General features: G+C 41.6%; 1 protein-coding gene across 6 annotated transcripts in view; it reads left to right on the forward strand.

Annotated features, from left to right (window-relative positions):
* Positions 1 to 18,955, forward strand: part of LOC121897036 (rabphilin-3A-like) — a 32,400-nt gene extending 13,445 nt beyond the window's left edge. Inside the window, exons 3-10 of one of the 6 annotated variants that reach the window (XR_006096171.1) lie at positions 3,018 to 3,120; positions 4,811 to 5,072; positions 6,504 to 6,673; positions 7,007 to 7,121; positions 7,799 to 7,998; positions 9,008 to 9,232; positions 9,492 to 9,541; positions 17,147 to 18,955. Coding sequence is in view for 1 of the 6 variants with exons in the window: in XM_042411286.1 (XP_042267220.1) it covers positions 3,018 to 3,120; positions 4,811 to 5,072; positions 6,504 to 6,673; positions 7,007 to 7,121; positions 7,799 to 7,998; positions 9,008 to 9,112 (955 nt within the window). In the remaining 5 variants the exon portion in view is untranslated. Of the gene's footprint in view, positions 1 to 3,017; positions 3,121 to 4,810; positions 5,073 to 6,503; positions 6,674 to 7,006; positions 7,122 to 7,798; positions 7,999 to 9,007; positions 15,167 to 17,146 lie in introns of those variants that run through there. The other 5 variants (XR_006096170.1, XR_006096169.1, XR_006096167.1 and 2 more) reach the window with 5 other exon arrangements.
* The last annotated feature ends 4,168 nt before the right edge of the window (positions 18,956 to 23,123 follow it).

Consider the following 23,123-nt stretch of genomic DNA (forward strand, 5'->3'; position numbering starts at 1 on the left):
GAACTTGAGTCCACTCTGCCTCCCACTGGATACTGTAGACAACTGCAGGCTTCAAAACATCAATTTCCATATCAACCCCCAAGGGGTCAGACAGAAAAAGCATTGGCACCCAAATGTAGCAGTTGTAGTATTACCATCTGCCACAATTAATATTGCTTTTTTAGAGATTAAAAAAAAAAAACCTGAAATCAATCTTCATTTGCAATTCATGATACACTGTGCGATCTGGAGGAACTAAGTTATTTCCTGCAACAAATCTGCAGCCCCAGCCGCTTTGTTTAAACAGCCCGGAGGCAGCGCTGGAGCAGTGGACCACCTCAGGTGCTGTAGAGCAGGGCTGGTAGAAAGGCCATTCCCCTGGCTGCACTAGCTCTTACCTGAGAATGCACTGAACCCCTGAATGAAGCATGAAGGAGAATGAATAATTGAAGACGTTCACTCCCCCATCGATAGTTGGGAGGTGGAGGAGGAGGGAGGTGCCTTGCTTTACTTCAAACCGTAAGTCTCTCTCCTTGCTTTAGAGCTTCTTTTTTTTTAAGCTGATCCTCAGATCTTGGTTTAGTGTTGTACCCAGCCTTTTTCCTCTCCTCTCAAACTCGTTGCCTGCAGTTTAGACTCTGTGAAAAAAAAAAAACAGGCCCCTGAAAATGCAATTACCTCCCTTGGCAACTAATACAACTAACACCAATTGATGAATATTCCCTTCCCTTCTCGAAATGGTTAACATCCCTCCTTCCCCCCCGTCTCGCTCTGGTTCCTTTGCTGGTTGAAGTGATTGTCTGTTTGCTTGTCTTGTTTGCTTGCTTTTTCTGTCTGTCTATTTGTCAGTATATTTTCCCCGGTTCTGTCCTTGTCTTCTGCAAAAATGTACACATTATTGCATTCAACATTAAATTTCATCCAAATTTGCGGTTAAGAGTGCCCAACAAAAAGTACAACCACTGAAACATACATTCTCTCAGCGACAGAGAATGCTGGCCAGACAGACAGACTTTCTATGGGCTCCTTGTTTTTTGCCCGTCCAAGGCATTGCCTTCACTCTCTGAGTGACAACTACTTGCATATATTATATATGCACATGTAGCCAATGCCAGCTCGTGCTTTGGCTCCCTTGTCCCCAGTCCACACTTTTAGAGTGTTGCTAAATGGTTGGAAAATCAGGTTAGATTATAAAGTTACAGAAACTTATATAATTTGTAGTTATTAGTTCATTTCTAACAACGCCCTCTTTTGTAACACTCTAAATGTGCATTTCCTATGTTCTTACTATTTGTCTCTTTTTGTGTTTTCAATGATATTATGTTTTTTGTGTGGTATATCTACGCCTTATTTCTCTTTCATACTATATCTCATCTATCGTTTATTTTGAGCTCTCCATGTAATGAACAATGGTTCTTGCTCTCTTTTTTCCTGGTGATCAATTGTATTTATTGTCTTTTTCTTTTCTTCTCTGTGCTCTTTTTCTCCCTTTAGCATGTTTGTCCCTTTTGTCTCCTGTTAGAGATATTGTGCGTGCATAGCTCTTTAATTTTGTCTCTTATTCTTTGATACTTATCAGACTGACCAAACTAAGCCTCTCTTGTGTTTCCAGGCTTTCCTTCCTTCATTCCCTATCTTTTCTTGCAGCTCTGTTTTTTCTCTCTAATGTGCTGGTGTTTGTAACAATCTCACTCTCTGTTTGGTTTTGGTTTTCGTAACCTCACTGTTCATGCTATTAATACTTGCTATCTCTTCTTATACAGATAAATAATTTTCAGCTTGCTTTTCTATTTCTCACATTCCTTGTTGAACCTTCTATTTTATCGACAGTCTTTATGATTTTTTTGTCCAGTGTGTGTCTGCAACTTCAGCATCCTCTCTGCTCATTTTGTTCCTGTTTCTCTGTGTTTCTGTTCTTGTTTTTCTTCTCTATTTACTGTTCATTTATTGCCTAACAGTGTTTTGCTGTTCAGTCTCTCCATGTGCCTTGACCAGTCATCTATGGAGTGCTGTGTGTCCAATGTGTCACATTACATTGGTCAGGACTTTTTGCATTTGGCTCTTTTCCTGTTCTATCTTTTCTCATGCTTTCTTTAATCTCATAATATTTATTCTCTTTTAATTTTTTGTCTTCTTTTACTATTTTCTTTTCTGTACACTTTGTGATTTTTCTTGTTTTCATGATGTATGAACATAGAGGTTTTTCTCCCAGAATGTTTGTCCCACTTTAACGTTATGTTTTCAATAATCCTCGTGTGAAGGAACTTAACTTAACATCTATTAACATTTGCACCAAAGTACCAGCTCTGCCATGGGAGATCTCTGCTCTCTCGTTTATGTTTTTATCAATATTTTGTTGTTTTTGATGCAGATTCCTCATAACTGATAGATTTAAACACACAAACACAAACTCTTCAACATCTGTGACATCAGCTGTCCTGTTAAACGTCTGGTCTTCTACATGTTGCTATACATGTCTGTCTACTGTATTTATAGTAACGTCATGTTGCTATACATGTCATTATACACGTGTGTCTCGTTAATGTCTTCAGAGCGAACAAGGGTCTCATGATAATTAATTGGCTTCTATCAAATTAAATTTAGCAGTTCTCTTTTGTGTTCTGTCTGAAAATGTGTTTGTTTACTTAGTGGAGGTAACTTCCTTGTTAGAGATATGGATGTTTGCCACACTGGGCATATGTATAGTCATCTCAGATTCCAAGTTTCATCAAACACAACTCACCGCATCAAATGCCCTCAGTTCTAGCGCCCGCTGTTAATCTGTGAAATCTTTGGCAGATTTTTTTTTGGCTTCGTTCATGATAGCTAGTGAAAGCACAATCGACTTTGAAGTGACATCTATCCAAAGCAAACTTGGACTCAATTGGTTGTTTCAGATAGGCAGTTTTCAAGCGCCAAACAGGTGGAGGTTGGACTCCCCGTGTGCTCAGACATTCTCTCTTTCGAGAGAAGAGTTAGCTTCTCAGTGCATGTCCTCACTGTTTTCCTCCTGGGTCAACCTATGTTTTTGCTTACAGGGGCAACAAGCCAGCTAACAGCCCCAAGGGCCAACCCCCTGATGCTGATGGTCACTCCTCCGTAACTGACCTGGCCAACTCTCTCACTGGAGACATGGTGATGGTAAGACCATCTGTCACCTATGCTGATGCTTTTTGGTCTGTTTCTCGTGGATTCGGCTTCTTGGTTCCATGACAATAACGATTACAGAACAAGAATTATTGATACTTTATGTGCTTGTCATCCTGTTTTGAAAATGATATATTCATTTGGGAAATAAATACATTTTAAAAAGAAGAAGAAGAAGAAGAAGAAATAAACATCAAACATCACAGCACGGTTTCCATTATATGTCATGTGACAAAACAGTCACATGGAATCTGTTATAATGTCCTCTTCCAATAATGTGGCACATATTTAGGACACAAAAACAAGTAAATAGTAACAAACAGTAAAAAATACAAAGAAATTGTCCATATTTCTTAAGCATGCGTTGTTACCAAACAGCCCTATAAACTGGGAGGAATGGTAATATACATATGTTACATAATTGTGTTTGATGTAAAGTCTTGTCTTTGGGGTGGTATGTACCCAATCCACTTACACCAGATATTTGTAAATTTATCTTCTATTCTGAGGACGTATGTCAGTGTCAGTGTGGGAGAACTTAACTGACCTGCACAAAGTCCTGACCTCAACCCAGTCTAACACATTCAAGATGAACTTGGATGCCGACTGTGGGCCAGATCTTCTCGCCCAACATTAGTGCCCAACCCAACTAATGCTCTTGTGGCTTTATGAGAGAAAATCCCTGCAGTCAGACACAAAACTCCTGTGCAAAGCCTTTTCAGAAGGTTAGAGGCTGTTAAGATGGTATAATGATATTCAACAATCACATATGGGTATAAAGCTCAGGTGTCCACATACTTTTGGCCTTTTAATCTATGAGGTAGGACTAGTGTTGCAGAATCATCGTCCATGCAAATGGCAGGTTGATTTAAAACTGTATGCGGTTAGAGGAGAGCAATAATAGAAGAAAAAACACAGGCAGTTCCCACAGTAGCAATCAAGCGAGACAGGCCATCCAAGGCGACTCACAGTCTGCATGCAAACCACTCCTCAGGCTAGCCTTTTCAAAGTGTCAGTGAGGCTTTAGCACAAAATGGTCTTATGAGCTGTTGGTTGTCTTATCTCCCTCAAAGTCCTCAAAGGCTCGCTTCTAATCTATGCTATTGTAGGAGAGAGAGAAAAAGAGGCAGAAGGTTGAGCCACAGGGAAAAAAGAAATGACCATAAAGACAGCTGCAAGTGCAGAATGCCAACCTTGAGCTGTGCTTCCCTGGCCGTTCTCTCCATGCCCCTCATGCAACGTCTCTCCTTCTCTCCTACTCCCTCTGTTCTTCCTCTCACTCTCTCTTTCCCTCTGTCTGTCCGCTGCTTTCTATCAGATAGTGGCCTTTTAGTGCACAGCAGTGATAAAGCAGTCAGAGTGGCTGTGAGAGAGATGGGTGGTCTAAAGCTCCCCTATCTTCAATCTGAGCACCTCCTGCCTCTTAAGAACATTAGTAAGGAAATTAAACTCTCTCAGTCTTCTTAATGTCAGACCAATCTCTGCCTTTGAGCAGCTGCTTGAGTATGCCGTGATAGAAATGCAGTTCCAAAATCCCCTCCCTTCACAGCTTCTCTCAGTCAAGGTCTGTGTGCACGTGCATATGTCAGAGAGAGTGTGTGCCCTTGGATTTAACTTTTCTGTCTGAGTGGCTGCTGCTGCTGCATGTGTTTATATTTATATGACTGCGTTTGTGGCCCTGCAGCTGTCTCCAGGTTCAGAGGATGATGAAGGGCCCATCAGTGAGAAGCTGGGTCGGATCCAGTTCAGCATAGGCTACAGCTTTCAGAACACAACCCTCACTGTCAAAGTTCTCAGGGGCCAGGAGCTCCCAGCCAAGGACTTCTCTGGCACCTCAGACCCCTTCGTCAAAATCTACCTGCTGCCCGACAAGAAACACAAGCTGGAGACCAAGGTCAAGAGGAAGAACCTCAATCCCCACTGGAATGAAACCTTCCTGTTTGAGGGTCTGTGTTATTTCCTCTCAGATGCTTATCAAAGAGCTGTTTCAGTTGTTATGACACATTTTTTACATTGCATTTTGTTAAGCTGCCCAAGAGGGGGGGTCTCTTCTCGTCTGACTTTAATCTGGAATTTCTGATCCCCAGTTTTCTGCTAATTCTTTAACACAGAGCGCAGCCAATTTCTGTTTTTAGCCACGCTAGCAGCTCTAGGGATTACATGCATGTTGTCGTCCAGACTGAAACATCTCATGTATCGGATGGATTGCTGTGACATTTTGTACAGACATTCATGGTGCCCAGATGATATATCCTAATCATCCCCTGATTTGACCTGTATCACCATCACAAGGGTGGCATTTGTGGTAGTATTGGATTGACTGTCATGTGGTTTGTTTCATGAGCCCCTCGGGATGATCTTTAACTACTTCAGTGAGCCCTTAACATTTCATCTGGCGCCATCATCAGGTGAAAAATTCACTTTGTCTAATACTTTGACCAAATACCTGCAAAACTGATGACATTCCCATCAGCCTCGGCTGTAAATTGTGTTTAATGCTAATCAGCAAATGTTAGCATGCTAACATGCTAAACGAAAGTGGTGAGCATGCTAACATCAGCACGTTGTCATTGTGAATATGTTAGCATGTTAACATTAACATTTTGCATTTTTCAGCCTGTAGCTGAGAGCAGCTACCTTGCTTGTGGTCCTCATTACTAGAACTTTGTTTAAGATTATAATTATATTTTTTAAATGTATTATTATCTTTGTGTTAGAATGAAGTGTTGCTGAACTGCATATTGAAAATGAAAGTCTAGTCACAAACAAGTACTGAATACTGCTAAATATTCATGGCAATGACAAAGAGTTGTTTCTCAAAACAAAATGAGCATTGTGGATGTTGTGTGAAAATTCACAAAGGTGTGAAATTGAAGCTAAACTTTTGAATTGATAAAACCTTGAGCTTAAGAAGCTGTTTTGTTAGAAAATAATCTTCTTGAGTGCTGCAAACCACAGATGTTTAGTAGCAGCGGTGCAGAGAGCAGTGAAGTGTCTCGACCCGATCTGAATTTGTTTCATTATGACCATTGTGTTTGGATGACGGTGCAGAGGTAAAATAGCCAATATAACATTCAGATGGCTCAAACATTTGCCAAAATTAGAACAATAGCCGGTGCTCTTGAAAAATGAATGAGATAGGTCTTTGTGACTAGAGTATTATGATCCCTCTCAGTCATTTGAGAGAGTGTTGGCTGGTCCTGCAGTTTTTAAAATGCACTTTGGCCTTTGCCAAATTCATCCCTGTTAGCACTGTGTAGATAATAGGTTTTTTACTGCCCTTTCTGCACTGTCAAGACTATGTGTCTTACCCTCTCAGTGTTGCTGTGTAACATGCCTTTCCTCAGCTCAGTGTTTTCTTTTTGTCTCTGTTTCAGGCTTCCCTTATGAAAAGGTTAGGGAGCGCACTCTTTACCTTCAGGTGTTGGACTACGACCGCTTCAGCAGGAATGACCCCATTGGAGAGGTGTCAATCCCCCTTAACAAGGTGGAACTGGGCCAGATAAAGACTTTCTGGAAGGAGCTCAAGCCCTGCAGTGATGGCAGTGTAAGAGAGGGAGGGACGGCCATGAGGGCGAATGATGACAAATCCAGTGTTTTTATTCAGATGTTGTTATTACAGTTTTATTAAGTCAAATGCGATGCCATTTGTTGACTACTTTCAGCATGTTAGCTTGATTGACGTGATATAAGGGTGAGCAATGGGCTCAGTTAAGCCAGTCTGGTCACTTGGCACAAGAGGTTAGAGCAGAGAGGGCAGTGATGTAAGATTACATAACAAGCTAGTGAGTAATCTGGAGTTTGATATTGCCTGATGAAATCTGATATTAGACCAGATGATTCATTCTCCATTGTGTTCGTGTGTGTGTGTGTTCCTCAGGGGAGACGAGGAGACCTGCTGGTGTCTCTCTGCTATAATCCTACTGCCAACATCATCACTGTGAACATCATCAAAGCGCGCAATCTCAAAGCCATGGATATCGGGGGCACCTCAGGTAGAGATTCCTCATTGTTTGCTTAGTCTTCTCTCTCTCTAACCCTTGCTCACCAGTCAGAAGCCACCCCTCATGACTTTGGAGGCCCTGTGGCTTCACACACAGCTCTGTTTTCAAACATTTACTGACCTGTCCGTGCAGAGGACAGTTGCCGTCTGGCTCCCGAGCTGGGTCGCGTCATAGATAGCTGCGGCGGCAAGGTGACATCACATCAAGCATCTCTCCCTTGCCCTCTCTCTCTTTCCTTTTCTCTCTCTTCCTGTATATCTATGAGGATCTTCAGCCTCCCAGCTAAATCTGTGTCAGCTCAGTCTGGTGCTAGTTTTTAAAAGTATCAGGTCTCACTGTGAAAAGCTTTCTGTGGCATATTTTTGTAAATTTACTGCTTCCTGGAGTAGTGGGAGCGGTGTCTGTTAGTATCACAGAATATGAAAATGCTCCAGAATTGGTAGTACAAATCCCAGGCCCTATTTCCATAAATACTTCCTCATTTGTATGTTTCCTAGCTCAGGGGATAAGTTGACCTTGAGCTCAAACTAAGTATCTGCTTCCCTGCTGCCTCCTCTGACTTTAACAATTAAGAGGGTAATTGCAAACCTGACCCCAAAAATCACCTTCCTTGGGCATCTTCATCCTGGCTCACATATAAACTGCTGCACTCTGTGCCCACATTGCAGATCCCTACGTTAAGGTGTGGCTGATGCACAAGGACAAGCGTGTAGAGAAGAAGAAGACAGTGACGATGAAGCGCTGTCTGAACCCCGTCTTCAATGAGTCGTTCCCCTTTGACGTGCCCGCCCATGTGTTGAGGGAGACCACTATCATCATCACCGTCATGGACAAGGACAGGCTCAGCCGCAACGACGTTATCGGCAAGGTAACGTCTGACAGGACTCTTTGTTGTTGTTGCCCTTGGTTACAACATATAAGACCCTTTCAGGCATGCATGCTGCAAGTGTCCGGCTAACTAGTATTCAGTAGTAAAGTCAATGGGAATGTCAGAGCCACGTATATTATTATATGTGGTTATAGGTTACATTAGGAAAATACTTGTTAAGAAGTGGAACATCCACTTGGCTAAGGTGCTAACGTTAGTATCAGAGTTAAGAGTAATAATTGTGGCCCTGTCCTGCTCTTTATTTGGTTTAAGGAAGTTGACACTCTGTGGCAGCAGCTACTGCCACACTTGCATGAAATATTTGCCAAACTCATCAATTATTTCTCATCCTTAAAGTGCTTGTACTTGTAAAACCAAAGCATAAGCTGTCTAAAAATACAAACATTAATGCACCACTGGAAGTATTTTTTGTTGTAAGCATCCAAACCAACCAGGTGTTATTTTAAAATTAATAACATTTTAATTACATTTTTCAATGTGGCCTCTCTATTGCTATGTCTTATAAATGATAACTGACTGTAGCTGACTTTCTGTTACATGTAGCTTTAGCTGTGGTTTTTTAGCATTATATCATGTGTGCAGCCATCACGTGAATATTTAAGACCCTTTTACAGTAAGTAAGGAGGGCAGCTTACTTAACAGCCAATTAAGGCTTCAACGGCTTAATACGTTTTAAAATCCATTAAATCAAATCAATCAAATCAAATTTATTTATAAAGCACATTTAAAAACAACAATTGACCAAAGTGCTGTATAATGATGATAACAAAGGCCACAATAAAGACACAAAGGCCGGTCTAACAGACAAAGAGACAATTCTTGGTTTTAACACAACAAGTTATCGTGCAAACATTGTGTCTCTTTCTGTAAAGGTCCTGTCATGACTGAATGATGTCGGGAATATTGTTGTAAAACCCACCCATGTCTGATTGACAAAAGGTCATCACTTTAACAGAGAATCATCCCTTCTCTTGCTCTCTTCTCTCAGATCTACCTATCATGGAAGAGTGGACCAGCGGAGGTGAAGCACTGGAAAGACATGCTTGCTCGGCCGCGTACTAACGTCGCCCAGTGGCACGCTCTCAAGGCCTGATCGCACCTCCCAGCTTCCTCCATGGCCCCTTCCTGTCTCCTATCTTCCCCCCGTCCCTCCCCTCCTCCCACTCCCGTCCTTATGCACAAGACTGACTTGCTGCCAGGCTGTGAAACACGGGTACAATTAGCCATCTGCTCTCTTAAACCTTTAAACTCTTTTTCTCTTTTCTTTCAAAATCTCTATCCCTCTCCAACTCTTCATTCTTCTTCTGTTCCTCCTCTCATACGGCCGTGTCTTAATTTCAGTGTCTTACCACTTTGCCAATGGTCCCCCTGTTTCTGACTGTCTGTATGTCTGTCTGTCCTTATGCACTTTGCCTGTGGAGGTCTGATATTCTGTTTCTTTGTCGACCCCTTGGTTCTGAACTGCGCTGCAGCCCCTGACCCATCGAAGGTGCCAGTCCCGTGGGATCACAGAGAATCTTAAGTAATGATCTAATCTCATATAATCCTATTGTATGACTATTCCAGGTACACAATACTATACAGTATGTACTATATGTACATAAACATTAATATATTAGGCATATAGATTGGCAGAACTCCCCTATACACATGACTAATATACAGTATGTTATCCATAGCCAGTCTGCTGTTACCCATCTCTCCTGTCTCTTCATTTGTTGGCGCTTCCTTGTCATCTGTCTCAAGTGTACTATATTCTCTCCCCCATGTCAGTCCTCCCTCCTTTTACTCAAAAGTAGTTTAATGTTCAGCTGAAGTTGTCGAAAGCAATCAATACTCGGTTCGTGATGAAACCAGCTGAACTCATGATGGAATTGTTGATACTGCTGTGTCTCCCTCCCTCCTCTTTTTTTTCTTCTCTGGACTCTTCTCTCTTTCATTTTCTCCTTATTGTTCCCTCTTTCTCTTCCTCTGGCACAATATTAGTGAACCCCCCCCCTGCCTTTCTGGACCCCGCCCCTTGTCGTCTGTGTGCTGTGGGTGCTGTGCTGTAGCTCCAACAAAAATAGAGATTAAAAAATATATATATATAAACTGAACTTTCCGAAGCTGGGAAAGCAGGAACACAATAAACTCATGAAATGGATCGCTCCTGATTTTTCCAGACAAAAAGCCCTGACATGGAGAGAGAAAAAAGAAGATGAAAAAAAAACAAAAAAACCCCCACAACAAATCCCCCGTGATACGATGATGTCATTTTTCACAGCATCACCAACTGAGGAAACCAATTTAAAATCTTCTTCCAATGTTAAGATGAAAACAGAACCAAAAAGCAAAGTTTGTGCTGTTTGTGCACACTTCTGTCTGTTTATTGATGCTCTGAATTCTTCCTACTGCCCTGTGCTTTTGTTTTGCCCTGTTGATGGAGGTTGATCTCCAAAAATTGCTCGACCTTTCCACCAGACTGCGCGGTGTGCTGTGTTAAAGTGTGCCTGTTGCTGTGTGTGTGTATGTGTGTGTGTGTGTGTGTGTGTGTGTGTGTGTGTGTGTGTGTGTGTGTGTGTGTGTGTGTGTGTGTGTGTGTGTGTGCATGTTCACAGGAGCAACACAATTCTGACTCGGCAGAAATCTTCTTCTCTTTTCTCTTTCTCATCTTGCGCTCTTCTTGCTCTTCTTACTGCCATTGTTTCCCCATCCTCCTTTACTGCCCTGACTTCTGAACGAGGGTACGGGGAAGTTCTATCTGCACTTTTTGAAAATGTAATAACAATAATGATGATGATAGTTTTGATGATGATTATAGTACTGATGAAAATTAAGGGAGGAGTATCTGGAAGGGTGAGCAGCAGTTGGGGAGAGGCTACGTCTGCTCTGTGATTTCAGGGTTTGGAGATGAAGGAGAGGACACAGAGGATGGATGTAGGGCTCTCATCCTCCTCTTTTTGTTCCTCTTATTTTTCCCAACGTACCTGTGTACACGTATGTGTGTGTATGATTCCTGGTGGCAGGCTGCTAATGTCTGAAATGTCAGGTCGGGACGGAGAGATTGCACAGACGTCTACTCTTTCTCAGTGTATTCTCTACTGTAACTGTCTGTGTTTTGACATTCATAAAATCCCGTGAAGCGTAATCCTGTCAATTAGTCAGGATTTTTTACTGCCGCAGCTTAGTTTTTACTTCTAAATTAGGATCCACCTAGTTCCTCTAAATGAGGAAACATCTCTGCTTATGTCAATACAGCTTCCTAATACTGGCCCGTCAAAATCTGTGCACTCCACAGTGCATTTTTTTTTCCATTATCATGCAATAATTTGTTAGTGTCTCACACTTTTTACACTTAATTTGATTTAAGCTAACATGTTCACCACAAGAGAAATTGAAGAAATGTGTAATTGTGGCTCAATCTGCATCAGGTTAGTCCTCGTCTTGTTTCTCTCTAAGCCAGTCTGGGCAGCACACTGTGCTGTTAGTGTGTTCTGGGCAGTGTGTTTCATGTGAGACTCGGTGCTGGCTGCTGCGATGCGCTGATCCAGTCCAGCACCCTTCAGAACAATTGGCCAACCGTGGAACAGGGCCCACTGTTTTGACAGCCACTGCCTGCAGTGTCACAGCACATTACACTCCCATTAGGTGGTCAGAAAAGAGCAATATCTCCTTCTTTGGACCTGGGAAACACACTATTTGCAGAGATAATTTTAGCTAAGAATAATACAAATCACGGAGTGCTCTCATTAGTAACCATGAAAATGATGGACAGGGATAAAGGGTCGTCAGCGAAAATGAAGAAAATAATCAGTAGGCGACCGCTGCTGGAGCTGTGATTTCCAAACGTGGTTTGAATATACAGGTGTGCAGGTGATGAGTCAACACAATACCTCTGCCATTACCTTTCGCCAAGATTACACGTTGCTCAAGGAGTGATAAATTACCATGCTACAGTGGTTTACAAAGCTTAGTCATCAGAGACCCTGTAAACTGGGGAATATGGCATTATTTTTAGTAACATGAGACACAGTGTGATGCCTCTGAGGCAGAAAGGCTACAGGGTTGGGCTTTCAAAACTTACAGTACACCACTGAGTGCTTTTATTTCCTTAAATGCAAATCCAATTTATTCTTGATATCCATTTTTAAAGGACATCAGCCTTTGGACTGTCATCAAATAATTAACCAGTAAAACTTGAATACACCCTTAGGACAAAGACAGAAGGTTACTGAGCTTACTGACATAGTGAAACGCTGCCAACAATTCTGAGTAACCTCTGTGGTGTAGATCTGATAGGAAAATGTGGTTAATGTATTGTAGGAAACAAAATGTACCCACAAGAGAATATTTACTCTAATATATCTAGTTTAAACCAAGGGACTATTCATGCTCAAGGTCACAAAGTTAAAAATGTCAAGAAAATAATTATTCAGATTGTAATATCAGCTGCAGTTTCATAAGTTTCAACATAATAAGTTGTTTACTTTAGGAAACACAGTGAATCAAAACATATAATTCATGACAGAGTATCCAGAAAGTTGCACACTCCATAAAATAACCAAAAGTCCCAAACATTATGTTCTCTCATTGCCAGCAGTCAAACAGCAGCACCATTAAAATGGATTGTAAGCTCAGAGCCAAACAGTATAAAGGAGAAAGCAATTTCCAAATCCCAGTTTTATTATACTGCCACCTGTCTCACACCTCCAAAACTTATTGGGTTTTTTTGGCACCAACTTTGTCTGCAATGACCTTCAACAATCCTGAGCTCATGAATACAGCATGGCAGGGTTGCAGATGCTCCCAGTCAAGAGTTTTTCCAGCCCACTCCACTCAGAGTAGTTGTTCTCTTTGTGTACTGGCTCAGCGCTGTCTTCCATCATTGCTGCATTCCCTGGCAGAGCCAACTGGTAGCTGCAGGTGTGGATAATTACTGTTTGATCACAAAGGTTTAATTCAAGACGACAGACACGGCCAACACTGCCCACAACTTTGCCACAGAATAAAAGCTTTTATAACTGACTTTTTATTTATGCAAATTACATTTTTGCCTAGTTTATTTTATATTTATTTGTTTACTGTTCACTCTGAAGGCTATTGGAACACTTTTTAATGAATATTTTCAAGTTTTCTGCAAAATTCTTTAACATTAAACCAATGAGTATTTTTAGCTACACTAGTGGCACAGCAAGGACCTGCAGGCATGGCGATGTCGGTCTGTCGGACGGTCAGTCTACCACTTTGGTCGATTGAAATAGCTCAACAACCAATGGATGGATTGTCTTGAGTAAGTACAGATATCCATGGCGCCCAGACGATGAATCCTACTGACTTTGGTGATCCCCTGACCTTTTCTCTAGCGCCCCCAGCAGGTCAAAGTTTTCACTTATCTAGTGAACGTTCCCTACATACACTGGATGGATTGGTCCCATTGGTTTCCAGAATATGTATCCCTGTGACTTTGGTGATCTCCTGAACTTTCCTCTACCAAAACCATGAGGTTCTCATTTATGGCTTTGAGTTGAATGTCTCAACAATTATTGGATGGATTGTGAAGAAATTTGGTACAAATATTCATGATATCTAGAGGACAAATTGTAGCAACTTTGATTGGGTCAAAACTTAAACTTGTCCACTACTACTGTATGATTTTGTGACCTAATACCTGCAAAACTAATGACCCTTTCCCATGCTAACATGCTAAACTAAGATGGTGAATGTGGTAAACATGTTATTATAGCATTGTTAGAATGCTTACATTAGCATTTAGCAGCGTCACAGAGTTATGACCATGGCTGTAGAGCTTAAGTCTCGTTTCATACCTGCTGAAACAGAAGCGCATGCATTGGCTCGGTCATGTAGTGCGAATGGATGATGGCCGGTCTCCTCTACACAGAATTAGTACAGGGAAAACTTCCCACAGTCAGATCCTAACTGCGCTACAAAGATGTCTGCAAGAGAGACCTGAAAGCCTTGAGAGTCGACCTAAACACCTGGGAAGCCATAGCCTCAGATTGAACAGCTTGGAGACAGATGGTGCAGAAAGGCCTCTCCATGTCTGAAGAGACACTTGCCCAGCAGTCTGAGGCAAAGAGACTGAGGAGAAAGGCCAAAAACCAGACGGACAGATCAGAATCAAGCTTCACTTGTGCCCAGTGTGGGAGGGACTGTCACTCCCATATTGGCATGTCCGGCCACACCCAACGCTGCACCAGAATCACCATCCATAGTGCAACTCCGTAGTCTTCCAAGACTGACAGACGCCTACGACTACTATCAGTCTGTACAGTTGGATATAGTGATGGAGAAGATCCATCTCCTGGACTCATGTCTTCTCTGAGATGTTTATTCATAGGTGTGTCCCCCCAAATTCATCAATGTGACCAGCAGCCTTCAGTTCTCTGTTTACTTTGTAAATAACTGGAAGCTTTATTGGCTGAAGAGGTCACACCTGTTTGCTAAGGGATTAGCAAGATATTCCTCTGAGCCTGATGATATTGTTTGTCCTTGTCATACTCTCAGCCCCTTCCTTATTCTTCGACACTTTTCCTTGATGGATATGGCTTTCTTGAGATGAGCGTCAATGACTCACTCTGTTGGAAAGGTGCCTGCTTTGCTGTAGTTTGTGCAATATTAAATTAAGAGTACACTGTGCTTTATGTCTTGGAGAACTTTACGTGTGTGTGTGGATTAAAATCAGGCTGTAGTAATCTCATCCTAGAGGGACTGCAGTTGATGTTTTATTCTGCTGAATCATATTATGATGGCTGAGTCAGCCCAGAAGTCTGCTGGGTCACCTTTGTCATTTGTCCAGTCAGTCCCTGCGTGAGTCTCGCCCTGCACAGACAGACCTTGCCTCCCCGAACTCACCCTTTCAATTGTTTTAAGCATTTGGTGAAAACCAATGTGACTTCTCCCAATCAGGGTTCAAGTAAGCATTATTTGAATGGTAACAAAATTAATATGAAAAACAATAATGAGTAATAATATCTTTTTTCTTTTTTGTTCACATTTGACTGTTGGTCAGTGTGTATGTATGTGTGTGCTTGGTGTTCTTGTGTTGGGTTTATTTCTTTACAAAAACGTGATAAGAAAAATCCTTCTGTTTTTGAAAACTTTATGTAAATATTGTTGGTGAAAATTAACATTTGTTGTACGCCGAGTTTTCATTTGTCACTTGAACTGATGAAGAAAACAATGATATTCATGATAACAGTGGTGATGTTGATGATGCTGAAGCTGATTATACCTGCCCTTCTTGAATAAGGGCTTTTGATGTCCGCTGTATTTTTGTTGGAGGTGTCGTGAGGTCGGAGCAAGAGAAACAAAAGGAAGGAGTGATACCCAACACATCCCAGGCCCACTGTAGCAACACTGCCATATACCTTTACTCCAACCCCCTCCCCCACACACCTCCAGGAAATAGACTGAGTGACACGTGGCGCAAACCCATTGTAGCCTGTGCTACTTCTGCCATAAAACATTCTTTGTATTTTTATTACAAACATCAAAAACAGAGAGCTCCCTGGCTGTGTGAGACGACTGCTCACCTCCCTGTGGAGTCACTCTGCCCGCTCGCTTGGCATTACATCTCGCCCTGTCTGCTTATAGGCTTGGGGATTTACTGTAATGCCATTGTGTTAGACGGGATTGGCCTTGTACTGACACTGATGATGCCTTCCTCATTGAATTTGGAGTCATTATTGCTCTGCGGGAGGCCATGCTGTGTATGGGGATGGGCATGTATGGAGGAGGGAGTAGATTCCAAAGGAAGGACGCACACCATCCATCTGTCTGACCCTGTAAAGACAAATTGAGTGCTTGTGATTCAGCCTCTTATTTGGGGTTAGACTCATGATTAAGCACAACTGACTGATGTGAACTCGCTACATGATAGTCTTGTCTCTTGCTTAGTCAGATATTTGTAAGAACTCTCAAACTCCAGGACATGCAGCAAGAAAAACCAAGGATTAGCACAGGAGCCAAACTGTAAACGCCCATATGGCAGACTTTGTGGATATAAGGGTTCTTAATCATAAAAAAAAATGTCAGGGAGAACAAGATTGATCTTTCCAAATGTTCAAAATGTGCCCTGTGCCTTTTTTGACAGCCCACTGCTGCATCCCAAAAATAAAACAGACAGGGCTGCAATCCAGTTATTTTCACTGCAGGTGTCTGTACGCCCACTTCCCTAATTTTCCATATGCCATAGCCTTATGTATCTGTCTGGGCCTGTGCACAGTGCAGGGATGGAGCTTATCAGGTTCGTATTACTTTTAGGACTGTCTCCGCCACAGACATGATACGGTACAGCAGATACTCCCAGCAGCCGTCTGCAGGAAGGACAGTGGATACAGTCCTGCCTTCGTTTGTAATACCATCCTTTAGAGGGAGTCCCATAGGGAACCAGAAAACACACACACACACACACACAATCTGTCGTTTATCGATGCACTGAAAATAAATTTTGCCTATTTTCCCTAAATCCAGATTCTTCAGAATACTTTTCTTTCCTTGCTGGTTGATAAACAACTTGTAAATAGACTTTGTGATTTAGTTAGAGCAGCCTCTAACTCCTGCCATAATATGGACTTTTCCGATCAGGTAGGTAATAAGCAATACACTTAATTGATCTAATGCCATACACTGAAATATTACTTATCTAGTCTGATGGCAACTCCTTCGCATTAGGGATGTCGAGGGTAACACTCCTGTTTCTTCACCTCCTTTCTCAACTTGCCATGGCTCACCTCTTCAACAAAGAGTGCTCTAACTTAAAACACACAATTGTGATGTGTACAATCTAATTTAATGTATTTATTTATGTATTTTTGCCAACTTTGTATAGTGTATAAATATCTATAAATATATGAAAAATGACAGTACTGTATAGATTTTAGCTGCCTGGTAAGGTTAATAGTATATACTTGGTAGACTAAAAGAAAAAGCGTAGAGCTGTTCAAAAGCCAGTTATTGAGAAAATGCTTTCTGTAAAACCTGGTGCCACTGGCTCTTTTTATATTCTAGGTTTTGTTTCTGGTTTATTTTTTTATTATAGCCAGTGGGATCCAAAGTGTGTGTTGTTCTTCTTTTCGTCCGTTTGTTTGTTAATTGGTTCGTTTGTTGTTTTTTCCTCGGCAAGACACAGCGAGGTTCTGGCAGCCAGGAGAGTGCAGTGGAACGCAGACTGGGACCCTGTGCTGTAGTGTGTGTGTGTGTGTTAGGTGTGTGTCCGTCCATGGTAGTGCTAGTGCTCTCTGTGCAGTGCCTCCCTCCCTCGTCCCTCCTCCCTCTCTCTGATGTAGTTTGTCATGTGACGCAGTGTGTGTTAAGGTGCAGGATGACTGTGTTAGCTGAAGCTGGCAGATGCCCTCTCTCTCTCTCTCTGTCTCTCTCTTTTTCTCCACGTGTCCACTCTGCTTCTTCATTACAACGCTTCATTTTAATCCTCCACCAAGTATAGATTTCCACTTCCTCCGCTCGATTGTTCATTTACTCTCCCATTCAGCTGGTAATGCATACACCACCAGAGTCTAATTTCCCAGTAATCCATGCTTCCTCATCTATCCGTGATTCTTTGTCCATTAGCAGCTCTCATTCTTCACCCACCACATTACTGTAGAGCACCTTGTTTTTCCTTTCCTCTGTGGACCTGAGAATGATTTAGCACAAAAAAAAGAGAGGAGCCACACACCTCATCCCTGGTCATGTTTTTTCTCATTATGGTTCGACCTCTGAGATGGAGGCTTATCCTCCTCTCTATACCAACAGAGAGGAGAAGGGCAGCTGTCAACACAGCGCGCACAAACACAAAGCAGCCATATTCAGAAAGTCAAGCACAGACCTGTGATTCTAATCTATGTTGTGGTGGCTTCACTGCCACCCCGTTTGTAGCAAGAGCAAAGAGAATAGCCTTAAAGATCGGACCAACTACACAAAAAAGTAGTGGGATGTGTGCATTTGTAGTGGACAATTATTACCTTCCCTTTCCCACACCAAATTTATTACTCAGTATTCCGATGTGTTGCTTGGTTGCTCTGTACATATCTGTGTAGTACTTCTGTTGATGTCCCTGTGTTAGGATAGTGACGGGTTCTTACTGGGCTGCCTCCACAGACGTCCTCTCCCTCCTGCTCCGTCTCATTTCCTCAAACTTAAAACTTCAAACATTCCATCTAAATCTCAAGTGAGCGACATTTTAAAAGATGATTAGATTTTTTCACGTAGGCTGGGAGTAAAACTGCAGAGGGACTGAAGCACAGACAATTCCACTGGAGCCATGATAATAACCAAGACGTCTTGTCTGTGTTCACGTCACTCTGAGAAAATCAAACCCACAACTGACAGCACACTCACATGAGCCTCGCTTCTCCTCCATACCCGCCCCCGCGCTGATCTCACCTGGCAGCCCCCCCCCCTCAAGAGGTCACTGGGTCACCGACTGGCTTGAGGAGCCACTGACCTCCTGGGGGGATGAACCAGGTGAGTTAGGTGAGGAGGTGGGAGAGCCCAGGGAGGCAGAGAGGCCTGTCGCTGTGCGTCGCATCCTAGGTGAGAAGGGAAGGGACTGAGGGCGTCTTGAGGTCACACCCAGTAGCACTTTGGTTTTGCGTTCCATGTTTTTTTAGCCTCTCCTGTTTTTTGGCCGAGCGGACTGTGATCTTACTGTTTGATTTTCTCGTTCTCCTCCACCCATCAGTGTTACAGAGTGTGTTGGGTGGATGGAGCCATGGAGCTGAGCTCTGATTTTGTTCCATATTAAAGAATCATTTTTACTACACCTGTGTCCAGAGACTCATTGGTCTTTCTTACTGGTTATATAAAGAGTGAGAGGCTACTATCACTGAAGTAGGGCTGCGACTAACCATTATTTTCATTATTGATTTATCTGCCCAAATACTTTGTTGAATAATCAGTTCATTTGATTTATAAAATGTCATAAAATTGTGAGAAAAAAATATTCTCATTTGCCACTATGTATGACAAAGAAATGTAAAGAGGGTTAGAGGGTTCAACCAATAAAGTTTGGACATTTTTCCTTTAAAAATGACACAAGGGATTATTTGATTATCACGTGTTTTCTGTTGGTCAGCTGATTGATTAATTGACTAATCATTTCAGCTTTGCACTGTAGGTTTACTGCTTAGACAAACATATGTGGACAACCATAAAACATCTCATTCCAAAACAATGGCCATTAATCTGCTGCGATAACAGCCCCCACTCTTGTGGGAAAGGTTTCCACAAGACTTTAGCCCCCAGACCACAAGACCATTAGTGAAGCCTAGGCTGCAACAAATGATTATTTTCATTATCGATTAATTTTTAAAATATTTTCTCGATTAATTGATCAGTTGTTTGGTCCACAAAATGTCAGAAAATGCAGAAAATGTCGATCAGTGTTTCCCAAAGCCCAAGAGGACATCCTCAAATGTTTTCTTCTGTCTCAACCAACAGTCCACACCTCAAAGATATTCAGTTTACTGTCATGAAACACTAAAGAAACCATAACATTCACATTTGAGAAGCTGAAATCAGAGAATTTTGATATTTGATCATCAAAATAGTTACTCAACTAATCGTTGCAGCTCTAGTGAGGTCCAACACTGATGTTATAAAGCTGGGCTCGCAGTCTGTGTTCTGATTAATCCCAAAGGTGTTGGATGGGGTTGAGGTCAGGTCTCTGTGCAGACCAGTCACGTTCTTCCACACACTTCCAAACAGGGAAAAAGATTTCTTAATGAACCTGGTCTGTTTGTGGGGACAGTGTCATGTTGAATAGGAAAGGGCCTTCCCCAAACTGTTGCCACAATGTTGAAAGCACTCTGTCTTTCTAAAATATTGTATGTTGTAGCATTAAGATTTCCTTTAGTTGAAACAAAGGCACTTAGCCCAAAAACATGTTAAAAAACTGTCCCAGAAGACCAAAAGTTGGAGGAGTGTCCACATACTTGTGGCCATATTGGGTGCCTTCTAATGGTTTTGTAACTTTTAATTTAAAAATTGGACACACATACGGGTACAGTGTAATTAAACTGCCAGATAAATAATTAGAAACTGTAATGACACCGTTCCGATTGAACATGTAGGCTACCATCATTTGCTGATTGAGACGGCAATTTGCAAAGGTTGTTTCTGCCTTTGAGAGCAATTAAACATGTATAGAGAAAAGCTTCTGCACTGAGCAACACATTAGTCAGCATGAAGGTAAATGAATCACGAAGCTACATGCTACACTTTGAAGGAATTTTTCATCCCAACGCTGAAGCTTAATTAGCTTCAGCATTGTTCATACAGTTTGGTTCACTTGACATTTTGCAGTCAGCTCAACAGCTGCGTGCGTGATTCAGGTTCAATCCATCAAACATATAATTGCATAAACATTCCAGACATTTCTTGCAACATCAGTGATAGTGGAATAGATTTTATCCCCCTCTGCTTATCACAGTCTGCCTCCTTAGCATTACAGGCACCAAGGCGGGCTGCAACTCAAAATGGAAAAAGATGACAATGCAATTTACTCCAAACCGTCTGTGCCAGATTTGCCTATTAAGTACAGAAGTCAAAAAAGGAAGCAGGAAGGAGATAAGACTCAAAACAGTGAGGCGGTGAAGCAGAGAGAGCACCTCTGAGACCTGACACACAAAGAAGGGTCTTAGCGCCTGAGCTGTCTCTTTGTGTCTCCCCAAATATTAATTCCATAGTATTCTATGGCAGACATAGAAACAGGTTACTGAACTGAAAGAGAAACCGTCGAGATTCTCCTCCCAGAGCAGGAGAGTATCAGGAGCAGAGAGTTGGGCAGGAAACACAGACGAGCACTGAGCCAGCCAAGCTCCTGCAGACAGGGGCCGAGGTTTCGTCCCTCCCTGAACTACAACAGACGGCTGCAGGCGAGCCAAGCGCATCAACTCGACGGGAGACCCTTGCTTGCATCACCTTCGTCTATTTTTAGAACCACTGCACCCACCTTTTTTCATCTTTTTAAGCTCCCTCTGTATTCTAAGTGTTGTCTCAAGTGCAAACTGTTGCAGAACATGCAGATTTTTTTCCCTTTATATTCAGTATTTCTGCTACTTTGATCAAGAGGCTGGATCAAAACTGCCTACAGCACAGTCATGTTAAATGTGAATTATGCAGATGCAGAACAAACACAGATTGCTGTGTTGCATGAACAATCACGTGCAGAGGAGGGCTGAGAAGTGTTTTCATTTCAAACAGAGTACAGCAGGTGCTTCCACTGATCAGTTCTTCCTCTCTGGCTCAAGTTATTCTAATAAGTGAAATCATCTGGTCTCATCTTTGACTGGAATGAAAATAGGACCCTGGTCTATTCTAGCTGTATGGATTCCTGTGAATTTATAATTAGAAATGCCAATAATGTGCACATTGTGTTTAAGAGAAAAGAAGCAGGAAATGAGACTGTCAGTTTCAATGATGCAGGCGTTTCCCTGTAGTTATGTTTTCTTTTTCTTTTTTTTTTTTTGAAAAGATAATGAACAGTTCCCGGCTTGGCACGACAGCATGTCAAGCAAGAAAGACTGTGGAACGGCAAATACAAGCAACAGCTTGGTAAAGACAGGCGCCGCTGACTGCCAGCGTTGGACAGATGGAGGGAAGAAAGGCAGCAAAAAGTGATGTGACAGAGGTGAAGCTGCAAGTGTGAGTCCAAGAAAACAAGATGAAAAGAGAAGGAATAGGAAGCCTGAATTAAAGGAAAGGTGTGGAAATGATGTGACTGTTATGCCAGATTGTCAGATTTAGTGATGCACTGATCCAAAGGGTGAGCAGGTTGTCATGGAAAAACCCCAGTCAGATTTTTGCCACTGAATAGTCATTTTATACAGTAATTCAGAATCAAATCTTATAATCAAACAGTGAAGAAAATCATACAGTGTTCGAAGTGTTCGAGCTGTGTGTTTGAGCATGTGGGAGCTCTGATATAAGGCAGAGCTTCTGTAAGGTCAAATGTATGTTGATCTCACTGTTTTACTCTTTCTAGTAAGTCCCTCTCTTGGGGGTTTAATTAGTAGGAAAGTATCTCTGTGTTTGTGTCTGGAAAATGACACTGATGTCCAGCTCAGACTATTTTCTGATGTCCTAAATACACCAGAAGGTGAATATCCTCAAGATTAAAATGTGATGTTCATCAAGATGCATGTGGGCAGATGTAAAGATGGTGTACAGACATTTTCTCACACTAATAGCGGCGGATGATAACTCCCTGTCTTGGATGGACATTTTTATCAAGATGTCATGCAAATTTCAAGCCATCCATCATTTTTACATAACCTTAAATCTTTTCTGGGCTAGTCTGAAATCAGGGCCACTATGGCGTCACACTGCCATCCAGTGGACGCACAGAGAAACTGACCACTGTGTCAAGGATATCTGCTGTGAGAGCTGTTCGTCGACAAAAATGAATGTAAGACAAGACTTTAGACTTTATCAAATTCACAAGAGGCAAGCTAAGAGGGAGGAAAACAGATAAGGAACAATTTGAATGAAATAACTAAGATTAAAGCAATTAAAGACATTACATTAAAAAGATATATACATACAATAGTTTATTGTGACTTGTTAGAGCACGACTGATACCAACTGGTAGTTTGTTTTGATGTCTGTACTGTATATAACATAATGAATACAATAAACATAAAAATGTATCAAGACATATAGTATTATGTATAATATATGTGCAATATATTGTATGCAATATACACACACTACAAAATAACAACACAATAATATAAAATACAATACCTATAATAATAGGTAATAATTGTAAATTATTGCAATGTAACATAATTTTTAACCCTTACATACTGGTTGAACTGGTTTACATTTGAGGGCCGTAAAAACATCCTGAACACATTTCATCTAGCCTGAAATGTTATGACTTTTCCTAAAGTGACCAGAATAAACAAAAATGGAAATATTTCAATTAGTTTTTTATTTATTTTTTTTATTTTTTTTTTTTTACATTTTTGTCCAGCTGATATAAAGATTCACTGAGGATTGATCATCCATTTATTAATGACTGATGAGGTTATGTATGAATGAAAAAAAAAATAGATTTGTGGTTCAGACATTTGGTATAGAGACTAATTATGAGGGGA

The sequence above is a fragment of the Thunnus maccoyii genome, chromosome 5 (genome assembly GCF_910596095.1).
Source record: "Thunnus maccoyii chromosome 5, fThuMac1.1, whole genome shotgun sequence".
Classification (NCBI taxonomy): Eukaryota; Metazoa; Chordata; class Actinopteri; order Scombriformes; family Scombridae; genus Thunnus; species Thunnus maccoyii.